This window comes from Pelodiscus sinensis, chromosome 31 (genome assembly GCF_052426305.1).
Source record: "Pelodiscus sinensis isolate ZL-2025 chromosome 31, ASM5242630v1, whole genome shotgun sequence".
NCBI classification, from domain to species: Eukaryota; Metazoa; Chordata; order Testudines; family Trionychidae; genus Pelodiscus; species Pelodiscus sinensis.
Genome location: NC_143082.1, coordinates 988261 through 1001634, shown reverse-complemented (window position 1 = coordinate 1001634; position 13374 = coordinate 988261). Strand labels below are relative to the sequence as shown.

The window sequence follows — 13374 nt, the reverse complement described above, 5'->3', positions numbered from 1 at the left end:
AAGCAGGATCCCTCCACCGGGCCTTTCCTTTCTCCGCTCGTCTTCCCAGTTTGTGGAGTTTGCTGGGACACTCCCCCCGCCAGGCTGCGTTGGCCTCCAGCTCCCTGGGTGAGAGCAGCCCCCCCCCCCCCCGTCAGCTCCGCTCTGTCGGCTAGTGCCGGGCTGCTGCCTGCGGGGTGTGTGTCTGGGCGCCAGGCTAGGACACTACACTTTGCGTTTTGGTGCAGTTGTGTAACCTGCACCTTGAGCCCTGCACCCCTTCGCGGGGAGGGGAAATCCTGGCACCGAAGCCGCCGGATTGCTGCCTGGAGAGGATCCCCGCCGCCAGCGATCAGCCCCCTGCAGTGACTGAGGCGTCCGGAGTCATCTCTGACCCCGAGGGTCGGTCGTGGAGCGTGTGAGTGCGCCGTCTCCGAGCCCGTCAGTCGGGGAATTTGTCAGGGGAGTTTAGAACCTGCTGCGTATTAAACCTGGGGAGGGATTTGCCCCCGTCTCCCGCCTGTGAGTCCTTTGGGCTGCACTGGACCCCGTCAGCCCCACTGCTACACCGCTGCAGAGAAGGATTGTGTGGTCATAGGTCGTCAAGGGCCCCACCAAAGGATGCGTCCCCGCGGGGCACTGATCTTACACTTGCTACATCGATTCACCAGACTGGGGCAAGTCGCACGTATTAGCAGCGTGGGCACCGGTGGCCCTGAAAACAGCGTTTTACCCGCTTGTGTTATACTGGTCTCCTGGTCAGTATCATGGTGTTGAATATAGTCTGTGTGTTCCTGTTATTTTCTGGGAGTCGCCACGCACATGGCGATTCCCCTGGGTTCGAATTTTCCTCCCAAGCTGCCCTGGTGACCTGCCGGGAAGGAGTGAGGGGGGTGGAGGCACCGCCAAATTCATAGGAAAAGATAAAGAGGATGCACCCTGCTGCGTGGGTGGCAGGATCCAGACGACCCCAGACCTGTCCATCAAACCTGTAGGCAGATTAGTGAGAGAGATGCAGCCGAGTTGGTCTGGTCTGGCTGAAACGAACGACCGGCTCTGCAGCACTGGAAACGCTAACAAGATGGTTTATTGGGTGATGAGCTTTAGGCAGATCGGCATTAAAGCAGGTAACCAGGTGGAGAGGGGGCGCTACGTGTATAGCTGGGTGTGTGCCCGGCTGGGTGTGTGCGTGTGTGTGACTGGGTATGTGCGTGTGTAGGGCTGGATGCGTGGGCACGGTTGGGCATGCATACCCCGCCTCTGTGTTTTATGGATGTGTGTCTGCACATGTGGATACGTGTGTGCCTCAGGTGTGCATGGCTCTGTGTGTGTGTGTGCGCGCTGCTTGGCCACGTGTGCAGGCCGGGCTGTGTGCGTGCCTGGAGCTGTTGTTGCACTTGTGTGTGTTGGCTCGTGTCCCGGCAGGAGGTGAACTCACATTCCCCCAACTGCCTGGCCTTGCTCTGCTGGGGCAGTTCCTCGCCACCCCAGCGTGAGGGTTGTGCAAGAGAGCAACGGCCTAGTGCACGACAGAGCAGCTTCCTCCTCTTCCGGGCTGTTGTGTCGCACGCTCATGTGCAACGGCCCGGCGCGCGATGGAGGTTTCCTCCTCTCCCGGGCTGTTGTGATGCACGCTCACGTGCAATGGCCTGGCGCACGACAGAGCAGCTTCCTCCTTTCCTGGGCTGTCGTGATGCACGCTCACGTGCAATGGCCTGGCGCACGACAGAGCAGCTTCCTCCTTTCCTGGGCTGCCGTGATGCACGCTCACGTGCAATGGCCTGGCGCACGACAGAGCAGCTTCCTCCTTTCCTGGGCTGCCGTGATGCACGCTCACGTGCAATGGCCTGGCGCACGACAGAGCAGCTTCCTCCTTTCCTGGGCTGTTGTGATGCACGCTCACGTGCAATGGCCTGGCGCACGACAGAGCAGCTTCCTCCTTTCCTGGGCTGTCGTGATGCACGCTCACATGCAATGGCCTGGCGCACGACAGAGCAACTTCCTACTTTCCTGGGCTGTCGTGATGCACGCTCCTTTCAGCTGCTCTGTAGTGATGCTCACGTGCTCCTCTCAGCTGCTCTGCCTATTGCCAAGTTCACACTCGCCCTCCCCCGCACTCAGCTCACCCCCCCCCCCCCCCCCCCCCCCCCGCTCCTTTTCACACTTGCATTCTCACAGCTCATGCTCCTCACCCTGCCTCCGCCTCAGCGACTCACCAGCCCAAAGGCCAGGCTGGTACATGCCTGGATCAGACTGTGGCCCGGGGCGCGATTCCCAGCAAGGTGCCCCCAGCGCGGATGGGGCCCTGCCAAGCACCAGCAGGAACCTGCCGGCTCCCAACTCTTCCCGCACCACGTGAGTCACGGCAGACAGCTGGCGGCATGCGTGTGCGGCGCTGCGTGTGCACGTGTCTGTGTGCACGGGCGCTGTGCGCGGCCGTGCGTGTGCGTGTGCGCGTGTGCGCGTGAGCGTGTGCCTGCGCGCCAGAGCAAGGCCAGGCAGGGATCGGGCTGGCGAGAGAAAACGGCGGCTCCCGGGGCCAGGTCCCACTCCCGCACTGGCTGGAGGCGGGTCCTTCCCAGGCTGCCTGTGCTGCACAGCTCCTAGCAGGCAGGGAGGGCCGCCCCCCCCCGGAAAGCACACGGGCTCTGGGGGGCTGGCCCAGGGCGGATCCCAACCACATGGCAGTCTTGCGCCACCTTGTGCAGCAGGGGATCCCCGAGCCCCCCCCCTGAGGGTCCCCCCATGTCCTGTTCCCTGAGGACACCCCCCCATGCTCCCCGTGCCCTTGCCCCACCCCTGCCATCGCCTCCAAAGGAGAATCTGCCTCAGTTTCCTCCGAGACACCTCTCCCCACCCCACTTGCCAGCCCCTCCTGGCTGGGGGTCACTGGAGCAAGGGGGGGGTCTGGTGTTCGGGGGGGCTGGGGCTTAGGCAGGGCTACTCAGCACGCGGCCCGTGGGCGGGGCCTTCGAACGGGGCCTCCACCGGGCAGCGAGGCCTCTCCCAGGCCGGGGAGTGCGGCCAGACAGGTACCGGGTGTCAGCGCCAGGGCATTGTATGAAAGACGCTATTTGCATACATTTGCATATCTATTTGCATGTCTGTGCAGCCACACTGAAGAGGTGGCTCTCGGCATGTGCTGCGAGTGTCACTGTGGCACCCGGGCTCCCACAGCTGAGACGCCCTGGGCTGCAGGCCCTTTGCTTCTGGGTAACAAGCTGTGGGGCCCTGGGGCAGGCTGGAGGTGTGGGGAGGGAGCAGACCAGGAATGTTGGGGGGCTCGTGGGCAGTGGGTGCAGGGGACCCCAGTGCAGCAGGAGAACCTGGGTGGCATGTTAGGCGGGTGGAGTCTTTCTGGGGGGAGGGGGGGGTCAGTGGTGGGTGTGGGGGGATTAGTGGGTTCAGGAGGGCCAGTGGGCGGGAGGGTCCGTGGGGGGGGTTGGTGAGTGCGAGGGGGCAGTGGGTTGTGCTGGGGGGCTAGGGGTTGTGGGGGTTGGTGGATGTGGAGGGCCCAGTGGTGGGCGCTGGGGGGGGGTCAATTGGTACAGGAGGCTCAGCAGTAGGTGCGGGGGGAAGTGGTGGCTGCGGGGGAGGTTGGTGGGTGTGGGGGAGGTTGGTGGGTGTGGGGGTCAATTGGTACGGGAGGCCCAGTGGTAGATGCGGGGGTTGATGGGTATGGGAGGAGAGTGGTGGGTGCATGGAGCCGGCGGGGGTCGCGGGGCGGGGGTCAATGGGTGCGGGCAGCCAGCAGGGGGTGCGGGGGAAGTGGGGAGCCGGTGGGGGCTGCGTGGCCAGGGTTGATAGGTACGGGGAGCCAGCGGGGGTCACGGGGCAGGGGTCAGTGGGTGCGGGGGCGGGGCTGCGGGGAAAGCGGGAAGCCGGCGGAGGGTGTGGGGGTCAGTGGGTGCGGGGGGGGGGTCGATGGGTGCGGGAAGCTGGCGGGAGGTGCGGGGGTCAGTGGGTGCGGGGGGGGGTCGATGGGTGCGGGAAGCCGGCGGGAGGTGCGGGGGTCAGTGGGTGCGGGGGGGGTCGATGGGTGCGGGAAGCCGGCGGGGGATGCGGGGGGTCAGTGGGTGCGGGGAGGGGGTCAATGGGTGCGGGAAGCCGGCGGGGGGTGCGGGGGTCAGTGGGTGCGGGGGTCTATGGATGTGGGGAGCCGGGGGGGGGGTCGGGGTGTGTGTGGGGGGGTCGATGGGTGCGGGGAGCCAACGGGGGTTGGAGGGTGAGGGGGGGGTCGATGAGTGCGGGGAACCAGCGGGGGTGCGGGGCGGGGGTCGGTGGGTGTGTGGCGGGGAGCCAGCGGGGGGGGGGGGTCGATGAGTGCGGGGAGCCAGCGGGAGTGCGGGGCGGGGGTCGGTGGGTGTGTGGCGGGGAGCCAGCGGGGGGGGTCGATGAGTGCGGGGAGCCAGCGGGGGTGCGGGGCGGGGGTCGGTGGGTGCGGGGGGGCGCTGGAGGGGGTCGATGGGTGCGGGGAGCCGGCGGGGGTGCGGGGCGGGGGTCGGTGGGTGCGGGGGAGGCGCTGGGGGGGTCGATGGGTGCGGGGAGCCGGCGGGGGTGCGGGGCGGGGGTCGGTGGGTGCGGGGAGCCAGCGGGGGGGCGCTGGGGGCGTGGCGTAGCGATCTCAGGGCGGGGGGCCGGGCCGACCTCGCCCCCCGTCCCGTTTCGGGCAGCGCCGCGCGCTCCTGCCCCGCCCACGTGCGCCGCCGCGCAGGGCCGAGCAGGGTCGGTCTGGGCGCAGGGAGCCGGGCGGAGCCGGGCGCGCCCCCGGGGAGCTCCGGGGGGCCGGGGCCGGGCTCCTCCTGCCGGGGGCGCAGCAGCGGCCGGGCCGGGGGCGAGTCGCTCCGGCTGCGCCCTGGCCACGTCCCCGCGCGGCGGGAGGGAACCGGAGCCGGAGCGCAGCGCGCCAGCGTGAGTAGCCGGGCGGGGCGGGATCCGCGAACCCCTCGGAGCCGCCCGTCGGAGCCTCGCTGCGGAGGGGACCGGGGCCTTTCCCCGCGCGGGCTGGCTCTGCGGGGATGGGGCAGGGGGCTGGCTGGTTCAGTGGCGAGGGGAGGGGGGCTGGCTCAGTGGGGGGCTGGTGCAGGGGGCTGGCTGGTTCAGTGGGGAGGGGAGGGGGGCTGGCTCAGTGGGGGGCTGGTGCAGGGGGCTGGCTGGTTCAGTGGGGAGGGACGGGGGGCTGGCTGGTTCAGTGGGGAGGGGCGGGGGGCTGGCTCAGTGGGGGGCTGGCTGGTTCAGTGGGGAGGGGCGGGGGCCTGGTGCAGGGGGCTGGCTGGTTCAGTGGGGAGGGGCGGGGGCTGGCTCAGTGGGGGGATGGCGCAGGGGGCTGGCTGGTTCAGTGGGGAGGGGCGGGGGACTGGCGTGGGGGTTGGCTAGTTCAGTGGGGAGGGGCGGGGGGCTGGGGAGGGGAGGGGGCTGGCTCAGTGGGGGGCTGGCGCAGGGGGCTGGCTGGTTCAGTGGGGAGGGGCGGGGGACTGGCGTGGGGGGGCTGGCTAGTTCAGTGGGGAGGGGCGGGGGGCTGGCTCAGTGGGGGGCTGGTGCAGGGGGCTGGCTGGTTTAGTGGGGAGGGGAGGGGGGCTGGCTCAGTGGGGGGCTGGTGCAGGGGGCTGGCTGGTTTAGTGGGGAGGGGAGGGGAACTGGCGCGGGGGGGCTGGCTAGTTCAGTGGGGAGGGGCGGGGGGCTGGCGCGGGGGGGCTGGCTGGTTCAGTGGGGAGGGGAGGGGGGCTGGCTCAGTGGGGGGCTGGTGCAGGGGGCTGGCTGGTTTAGTGGGGAGGGGAGGGGAACTGGCGCGGGGGGGCTGGCTAGTTCAGTGGGGAGGGGCGGGGGGCTGGCGCGGGGGGGCTGGCTGGTTCAGTGGGGAGGGGAGGGGGGCTGGCTCAGTGGGGGGCTGGTGCAGGGGGCTGGCTGGTTCAGTGGGGAGGGGCGGGGGGCTGGCTCAGTGGGGGGCTGGTGCAGGGGGCTGGCTGGTTCAGTGGGGAGGGGCGGGGGGCTGGCGTGGGGGGCTGGCCGGCACTTGGGTGGCAGGGCGGGGGCTTGTTCCCCCGGTAGGCTCAGGAGAACTGTTGCCACCTGGCCCCTCTCTGGACGCTGCAGAAAGCGTTTGCTGGGTCCCAACCCTCGATTTCCTGGGGCCCGTGTCCCCAAGCCCCTCTCAGCCCCATGGCACTGAACAACGCCCCCGTGTATCGGGGGTGGGGTGGGGCCCTACCATTTCCCGGGCCCGCCCCCAGTGACCACGAGCTCTGCCGGCTTTACTGCTGCTTGGGGGCTGCCGACTCCCCGCTCCCATGGGGCTGGGCCTGGGAGGCCGTGGGCTCAGGCGAGCCCCCGAGGCTCCTCTCCAGCCAGGGGCGGGGAGGGAACTGGGGCTGCAGGAGGCGTTACTCCCAGGCCTGGCCCTGGGCTCCTTCTGGGGGTGCTGCAGGCCTGTCCCGGCACGGCTCCCCTCCGCGTGAGCCCCCCTCTGTGTGAGCCTTTCAGCCAGGGAACAGCGAGTCAGAGGCAGGAGAAAACCTGCCCCCTCCCCCCCGCTCTAACCACTAGACCTCACTCCCTTCCTGGAGCCAGGAGAGAGCCCGGAAGTCTTGGCTCCCAGCTCCGGAGCCAGGGGAGAACCCCAGGTATTCTGGCTCCCAGCGCCTCCCCCCTCCGCTCTAACCACTAGACCTCTCTCCTCTGTGGTTCTGCTTTGCACAAGGCATAGACTGGTGCAGCTATTCTCACCCGGCTCAGGGCTGCGTTGAGTCATTTCGACCTTGTGGTAGACCAGGTCCTGCAGCAGCTCCACGTCCGCTCGCGCCCAGGCTGAGATTGGGAGCAACTGTTGACAGTGGCTGCAGGTGCAGCAGGGTTTGGGGCCTGTGAGCCCCGGCAGTGACCTGGGGGGGGGGCGTGTGCCCCTGCCCGAGCCCTACGCGGTGCCCCCTTGTGCCAGGCTATAGGAGGGGCGCGGGGGCACCGCAGGCGGGTGCTACGGGAGGGGGGCGGGGGCGCCGCAGGCGGGTGCTACGGGAGGGACAGGCACTTGAGGTCAGCGCTGGCGGGGCAGCCGGATGATCGATGGGCCACGGTGGCGAGCGGGTCGGTCGGTCGGGCTGGCGGGGAGGGGAGGGGCGTCCGCGCCGTAGTCCAGGGGGGTTTCCCGGCGAGGGAAGTGGAGCAGAGCGGAGGCAGCGGGCGGCCCAGGGAGAGTCCAGCCCGGGAACCTGCCTGCCCAGGCTGGGGACGTGCCCAGGGCGAGAGCCAGGCGCACACGCAGAGCTGCTGGGAGGGCAGGGCTGAGACCGGGTCCCAAAGGAGCTAGGGCCATGCGTGGAGGTGCGGCCCCTCGCTGGCTGCTGGCTGGGCAAGGTCCCTGGCCTCAGTCTGCCAGACACTGGGACTGGGCCCCAGGGCAGGGACCGCGTGATGGTCCCCCCCCCCCTCCCGTGGGCAGCCAGGGTCCTGGGCCCTTGCTCTAAGCCCGCGGGGCCGCCGGGCTGTTCTTAGAAAGCTCATGAGCATGGGGACTCCCCCTCCCGCAGCATCCAGGGGACATGCCGGGAGTGCAGGGGGCGGGGCAGCTCTGGCGAGGTGCACGGGATGTGGTCCAAGAGGCCTACGTGGGTGCGGTAACGAGAGCCGACCGCCCCCCCGTCCTCGCCGGGGCAGCGACACAAACCCGCCGGCCAAGGACTCGGAGCCAGGAGTCAGCAAGGCCACGTGCGGGGCTGTCGGCCGGAAGGGAGCTGGCCCAGACGGGGGTCAGCGGGGAGGGTCTGAAGCCCCTTGATGCGGGGAAGGGGCCAGGCCCGGCGCTGGGGAAGAGCGAAGGAACGAGGAGATTGTCAACGTGCAGCCCGGGCTCCCGGGGGCGGGAAGTTGGGTTTGCAGAAGGCCTGTGGCAAGGCCCCTTGGCTGGCAGCGAGCGTGGGGCCAGGGGAAGGTGACGGGCTGCGAGACAGGAGACGAGGGGCGGGAATCAGTGGTCTGTTCTCTCCGTGCTGGGCCCAGGCATCTCCCTAAAGCCGTGGCGCCCAGCCCACTAGCCGCTAGCCACGCGTGGCGAGTTGGCTCTGCCCCTGTGCTGGCTACTGCTTGAGAACGGGCTGGCCACCGCCCTAAAGGATTCCAAGCTAACCTGCCCTGAGTTGGGCGGTTTGCGGGTGATACGGAATGACGGCTGGCGACGGGGGGTGAGAGGCGGGGCCGGTAAAAGCAGAGGAAAGCACCCTGGCAAATCCGGCCCCCCAGAGCGCTGGGATCGGAGTCGGCCGGTACCGCGCCAGATGGATCTCGGAGGCGCTGGCAGAGCTCGCTGGAAACACCCCCGCACGGTGCAGCTGCAGGCGTACGCGAAACCCACAGCCTGCCAGGGAAGGGACGGGTCCCGTTCTGGAAGCCCCCGAATTCTGGGGGCCTTGATCCGAAGGCGAAGGGCGCAGAGCGGCGCAGCAGGATCCGTGCGAGGAGAGATTGACCCAAGGGCTGTGTCCCGGCGCGGGGGGCTGCGAACCCGCCACGGGTGCAGAGAAATCGAAAAGGGGGGGGTCCCCCCTTGTGTGGCCTGGGAGCCGGGCTCACCCACTGGGTGAGCACACGGCGGGGCTAGCACAGGCGGCAGCCAGGGTTTCTTCGCCCAGCACGCAGGCCGCTGGCGGCTCCCTGCCGGGGCTGTCGGGAGGCCAGAGGCGTCGCTGGATTCGAGACGTGTTTGCTAAGTTCCTGAAGAAGGCGCAGTCTGTCTAGACAGGGCGGGGGCGGGGCTGGGACCAGGCCTCCCCATGTCCTGACTCCCGGCCGACGCGCTCAGGACCCCGCCCCACACGGAAAGTCCCCCCGACGCTGGGGCGCGATGCCGGTGACCCTGGCTGAGAGCTGCCCCTTGTGGGAATGGAGTGCAGCCAGCGAGTGTCACTGGCGGGGGAGGCACCGTGCCTGCAGGACAGGGCGTCCCGCCTGCGACCCGCGGGGGGACAGGAAGCTCCAGTAGCAACGGCAAACAAGTGTCCCACGGGGGCCAAGGGACTGTAGTTCGATCCCAGCCGTGTCCCCGGCCACAGCGCGGGAATGGTGGGGGGGACCCTTTCTGGCCCATGGGCAGCTGCCCTGTCGTGGGAGATCCGGGTGGGATGGGGTGAGACGAGGGGGGCTCAGGAGCTGGAAAGTCCCCGACTGTATGGAGGGAAAGGAAACGCAGGCAACCCAGGGCCGTTAACCTGAGGGACTCGCCTCTGCAGGGCGAGGGACTCTGTGAGCTTGGGCAGGTCGGGGTCCTGGTGCGGCTGCCTCTGTCCCTGGCTGGGGCAGTGCTGGACGGATGAGGGCTGGAGAGATGGATAGGGGAGGTGGCCTACAGGAGGGCAGGGTGGCTGCAGAAGGGGAGGGGCTGCTGGGGGGAGGGGCATCCCACCCCCATCCTGGCATCCCCAGCCAGCTCTGAGCCCTCCTCTGTGTCTTTGTCCCCAGGTGGCCCCATGGCCGGCAGCCGGTGAGGCCGAGCTGCAGGGCCAGGCAGCCATGGGGAGCATCTACAAGGAGTACTTCAACCGGCAGAAGATCCAGGAGCACTACAACTACACCAAGGGGGTGACGGGGTCCCTGGGGCGCAGCGCCACCTCCCACTTCATCGTCGGGCTGTGCTGCCTCATCGTGCTGGAGAACTTGCTGGTGCTGGTGGCCGTGGCCCGCAACAAGAAGTTCCACTCGGCCATGTTCATCTTCATCGGCAACTTGGCCGCCTGCGACCTGCTGGCCGGCTTGGCCTTCATGGCCAACGTGCTGCTCTCCGGCCCCCGCACCTTCCGCCTGACGCCGGTGGAGTGGTTCGCCCGGGAGGGCACGGCCTTCGCCACGCTGGCCGCCTCGGTGTTCAGCCTGCTGGCCATCGCCATCGAGCGCCACGTGGCCATCACCAAGGTGAAGCTCTACAGCAGCGACAAGAACTGCCGCATGGTGCTGCTGATCGGGGCCTGCTGGGCCATCTCGCTCGCCATCGGGACCCTGCCCGTCCTGGGCTGGAACTGCCTGGGCCGCCTGGAGGACTGCTCCACCGTCCTGCCCCTCTACGCCAAGAGCTACATCCTCTTCGTGGTCACCGTCTTCTCCGCCATCCTGCTGTCCATCGTGGCGCTCTACGGCCGCATCTACTGCATCGTGCGCGCCAGCCACGCCGAGATCGCCGGCACCCAGACTCTGGCCCTGCTCAAGACCGTCACCATCGTGCTGGGCGCCTTCATCGTCTGCTGGCTGCCGGCCTTCACCATCCTGCTGCTGGACACCGCCTGCCCCCGGAAGGCCTGCCCCGTGCTCTACCGGGCGGACTACTTCTTCAGCTTCGCCACCCTCAACTCCGCCATCAACCCGGTGATCTACACGCTGCGCAGCAAGGACATGCGCCAGGAGTTCCTGCGGGTGCTGTGCTGCTGGGGCGTGGCGGGCTGGGGCCAGCCGGCCGAGCGGTGCCGGGTGCCGCTCCGCAGCTCCAGCTCCCTGGAGCGCTGCACCCAGCGACACGACCTGCCCACCTCGCCCATCCTGCGGGAAGGTACCACCGGCACCACCTCGGTGTGAGGCGCCCGGCGCTGCAAAGGGACCCGGCCCGGAGCCGGGCGCTTACTGACGGTCCGCGGCCGCCCGTGCCTGCTGGGGTCCTGCTCCAGCGGCCGGGGGAGACTGCCTGGCCCCGCGCGCCGGCCCCGGGGCTTTTCCGGCAAAGTCCCGCCCTGGTGTGCCCGCGAGGGGCGCTGCCCCCTGCTCTGCTGGGCAGAGGCCCCAGGGCTGGTGGCGAGGAGTGTGGCACAGAACTGGGCACGGTCAGACCCAAGCCCCCCGCACATCCCCTTGCCAGCTGGCGGTGTCAGGGCACGGCGCCCACCTGGCTCTGGCCGGGGCAGCAGGAGCTGGGTCAGGCTCTTGTGCAGCCCTCGCCCCTCCTCTCCCCCGGGCCGGGCCACTGAAACGCTCCGGGCTGCGGTTGATGGAAACCCCAGGCGGGGCCGGCTGCCTCCCCTCGCCCGCCTGTCTGCCCTGCCGACGCGGAGCCGCCCCGGCCAGGGCCTGTGGGCGCCGTGTCAGGCGAGGGTCCGGACCCGGCTCCTTAGTGCACTCGCAGCACGGGGGGCTGGGGTGGGGGGACCCGCCCTCTGGCTGGGAAACACTACGGGAGCCCCGGGCCCCATGCGCCGGCTGGATTAAAGGTTTGCTTCTGTAGCGCTGCTGCCTGTGTGAGTGCTGCCGGCACCGGCCCCGGCGAGGGACTGGAACCGGCCCACGCGCTGGGCCCTGCCCCGGCACTGAGCAGCGGGCGGGAGGGCTGGCCTGGGGGAACGGAGCTGCGTTGCCGGGGGCCGTAACCGGCCTGGGGGGCGCGGGGCTGCGTGGTCAGGGCCGTGACTGGCCTGGGGGGGGCGGGGCCGGCCTGGGGGGGCGGGGCTGTGACCGGCCTGGGGGAGGGGGCCGGGGGGGCGGGGCCATGACCGGCCTGGGGGGGGGCTGTGACTGGCCTGGAGGGGGGCCGCGTGGCCGGGCAGTGACCGGCCTGGGGGGGGGGGGGGGCCGCGTGGCTGGGCAGTGACAGGCCTGGGGGGGGGGCCGCGTGGCCGGGCAGTGACAGGCCTGGGGGGCGGAGCCGCGTGGCGGGCGGGGTGGGGCCGGCCTGGGGGGGCGGAGCTGCGTGGCGGGGGGGTGGGGCCGGCCTGGGGGGGGCGGGGCCGCGTGTCCGGGCCGTGACCCGCTGCCTGGGCTCTTGGCTGCGAGTCCGAACTTTGCTTTCTCAGAGCAGGACGTTCCCACCCTCGCTTCCTGCTGACGCCTTGGGGACCCGCTGGGCTGGGGGTGCAGCTGGGCCGGCGCAGGGACCCTGCTCTCTGCCAGCCCCGTCGCTCCCGCTGCCTGGGGGATGCCCCTGCCCGCAGGCCAGCCGGCACGGGGGAGTCTGGCCAGAGGGGAGAGCTGGCTGTGTGGTGGCAGCGGGGCCGGGCGCGGCGTGGTCCCTGCTCCAGAGCCCCCGGGTGGAGGAGAAGTGCCAAGAGGGACTGGGCCAGGGCGCACCCAGCTGTCCTGACTCCCAGCCCCCTAGGCCATGCTGCCTTCCCTGGGCCACTTGGGTATGGGGCTGCCCCAGTGCTGACTCAGGGCCTAGCCTGGGGGGGCAGGCGAGCAGCTGGGGCTTGTGAGGAGCACCGAGAGCAACTCGTCCTGCAACTCACCGCGCTTTGGAAGCTGCTGAGCCAGCATCCTGTGTGCAGCGGATGCTGCAGAGATACCGATCTGCGGGGGTGGGGGGCGGGGGCCAAGCCTGCGGGGCATGAGCCATCCCAAACACTCGCCCCTTGGGGCTGAGCCCCTGCCAGCCAACCACAGCCGGGCCCAGGGCTGCGGAAACCCGGGCGCTTCGGCAGCTGGGGGCTATTCTCAGCTTGCCCCTTGCTAGGGCTCCCTGCCCCCCCACGCTGGGCCCTGCTGGGGGGGGAGTGTTCCTGCAGCGCCGTACGTGTCCCGCATGTGTCTGGCCTGCCTCCCTCCTCCCTGGGGCTGTGCGGCCTCCTGTCCCCAGCCAGGCCCCCGGACGCCGGCGCCTCGCAAGGCAGACAGTCGCTGAGCGCCCCCGTGCCGGAGGTGACACCGTCTGGGCGCAGCTGCTCCCGGGCGTGGGGCCCAGCTCCTGCTGCCTGGGCTCTCCAGCCCCCCAGGGCAAGGGCTGCCTTGCGCTCCTGACGGGGACAGGGCATCGCTTTACGTTCCGCGCTCTGAAATGCAGAAGCCGCGCGGTCGCAGGCCGGCCGGGGTGGCGGAGGAACTGAGGGTTCCTTGAGTTTGTCTCCCCTGGAGTCACGGAGACGGGTTTTGCAGCCTCTCACGCTGCAGTGGCCCCCCTAGTCCCAGAGCCTCAGAGCTAGGCAAGTTCCTAACTCTCCTAGGTAGCTAGGTGCCTGATCCCCTGCACGTCCGCCTTCCGGCTCCCTCGGGGGCCAGGGCCCAGCAGGCTACGTTCTGGGAGCCAGGCCGCTCCTGGCCCCTGGAAATCAGGGCTGCTGGATGCGTGGGCCCGGCAGAGCAGCCTTAAGTCTCCTGCCCCCTAACCACATCCGAGAGCCAGCAGCACGTGTGCAGAGCGACTCCCCGAGGGGAAGTGGTCGGGGCCTCTCGCTCCAGCAGTGCAGCTGGCTGGTGTCTGGACTCGCTTAAGAGCACGGAGGCCTTGGCAGCGCCCCCGCCCCCACCCCACCCCGCCGCGCGGTTCCAGGAAATCGCGAGCTGCTCCTCATTCCAGCTGTCACTCGTCTGCTGCACTGGGTCAATGTCTAACTGTTGCCTGAGCCTTGCCCCACTCCTGGAAACCCCCCCTCCCCCGCTAGCTCCCCAGGGCAGAGCAGGGCTGGGGCGCCCCCCTCGGGTGAATCAGGCCTGCGAGGG

General features: G+C 69.9%; 1 protein-coding gene across 3 annotated transcripts; it reads left to right on the top strand.

Annotated features, from left to right (window-relative positions):
• The first annotated feature begins 244 nt into the window (after positions 1-244).
• S1PR2 (sphingosine-1-phosphate receptor 2) lies at positions 245-11169 on the top strand. 3 transcript variants are annotated; one of them, XM_075902525.2, is made up of 2 exons: positions 245-397; positions 9427-11169. In XM_075902525.2, exon 2 carries the CDS (start codon positions 9478-9480, stop codon positions 10528-10530), a length of 1053 nt encoding a protein of 350 aa, XP_075758640.1. In that variant the 5' UTR covers positions 245-397; positions 9427-9477; the 3' UTR covers positions 10531-11169. The 3 variants fall into 3 exon arrangements, with proteins under 3 accessions (XP_075758640.1, XP_075758641.1, XP_075758639.1); XM_075902526.2 differs by lacking the exon at positions 245-397 and adding an exon at positions 719-737; XM_075902524.2 differs by lacking the exon at positions 245-397 and adding an exon at positions 4682-4890.
• The last annotated feature ends 2205 nt before the right edge of the window (positions 11170-13374 follow it).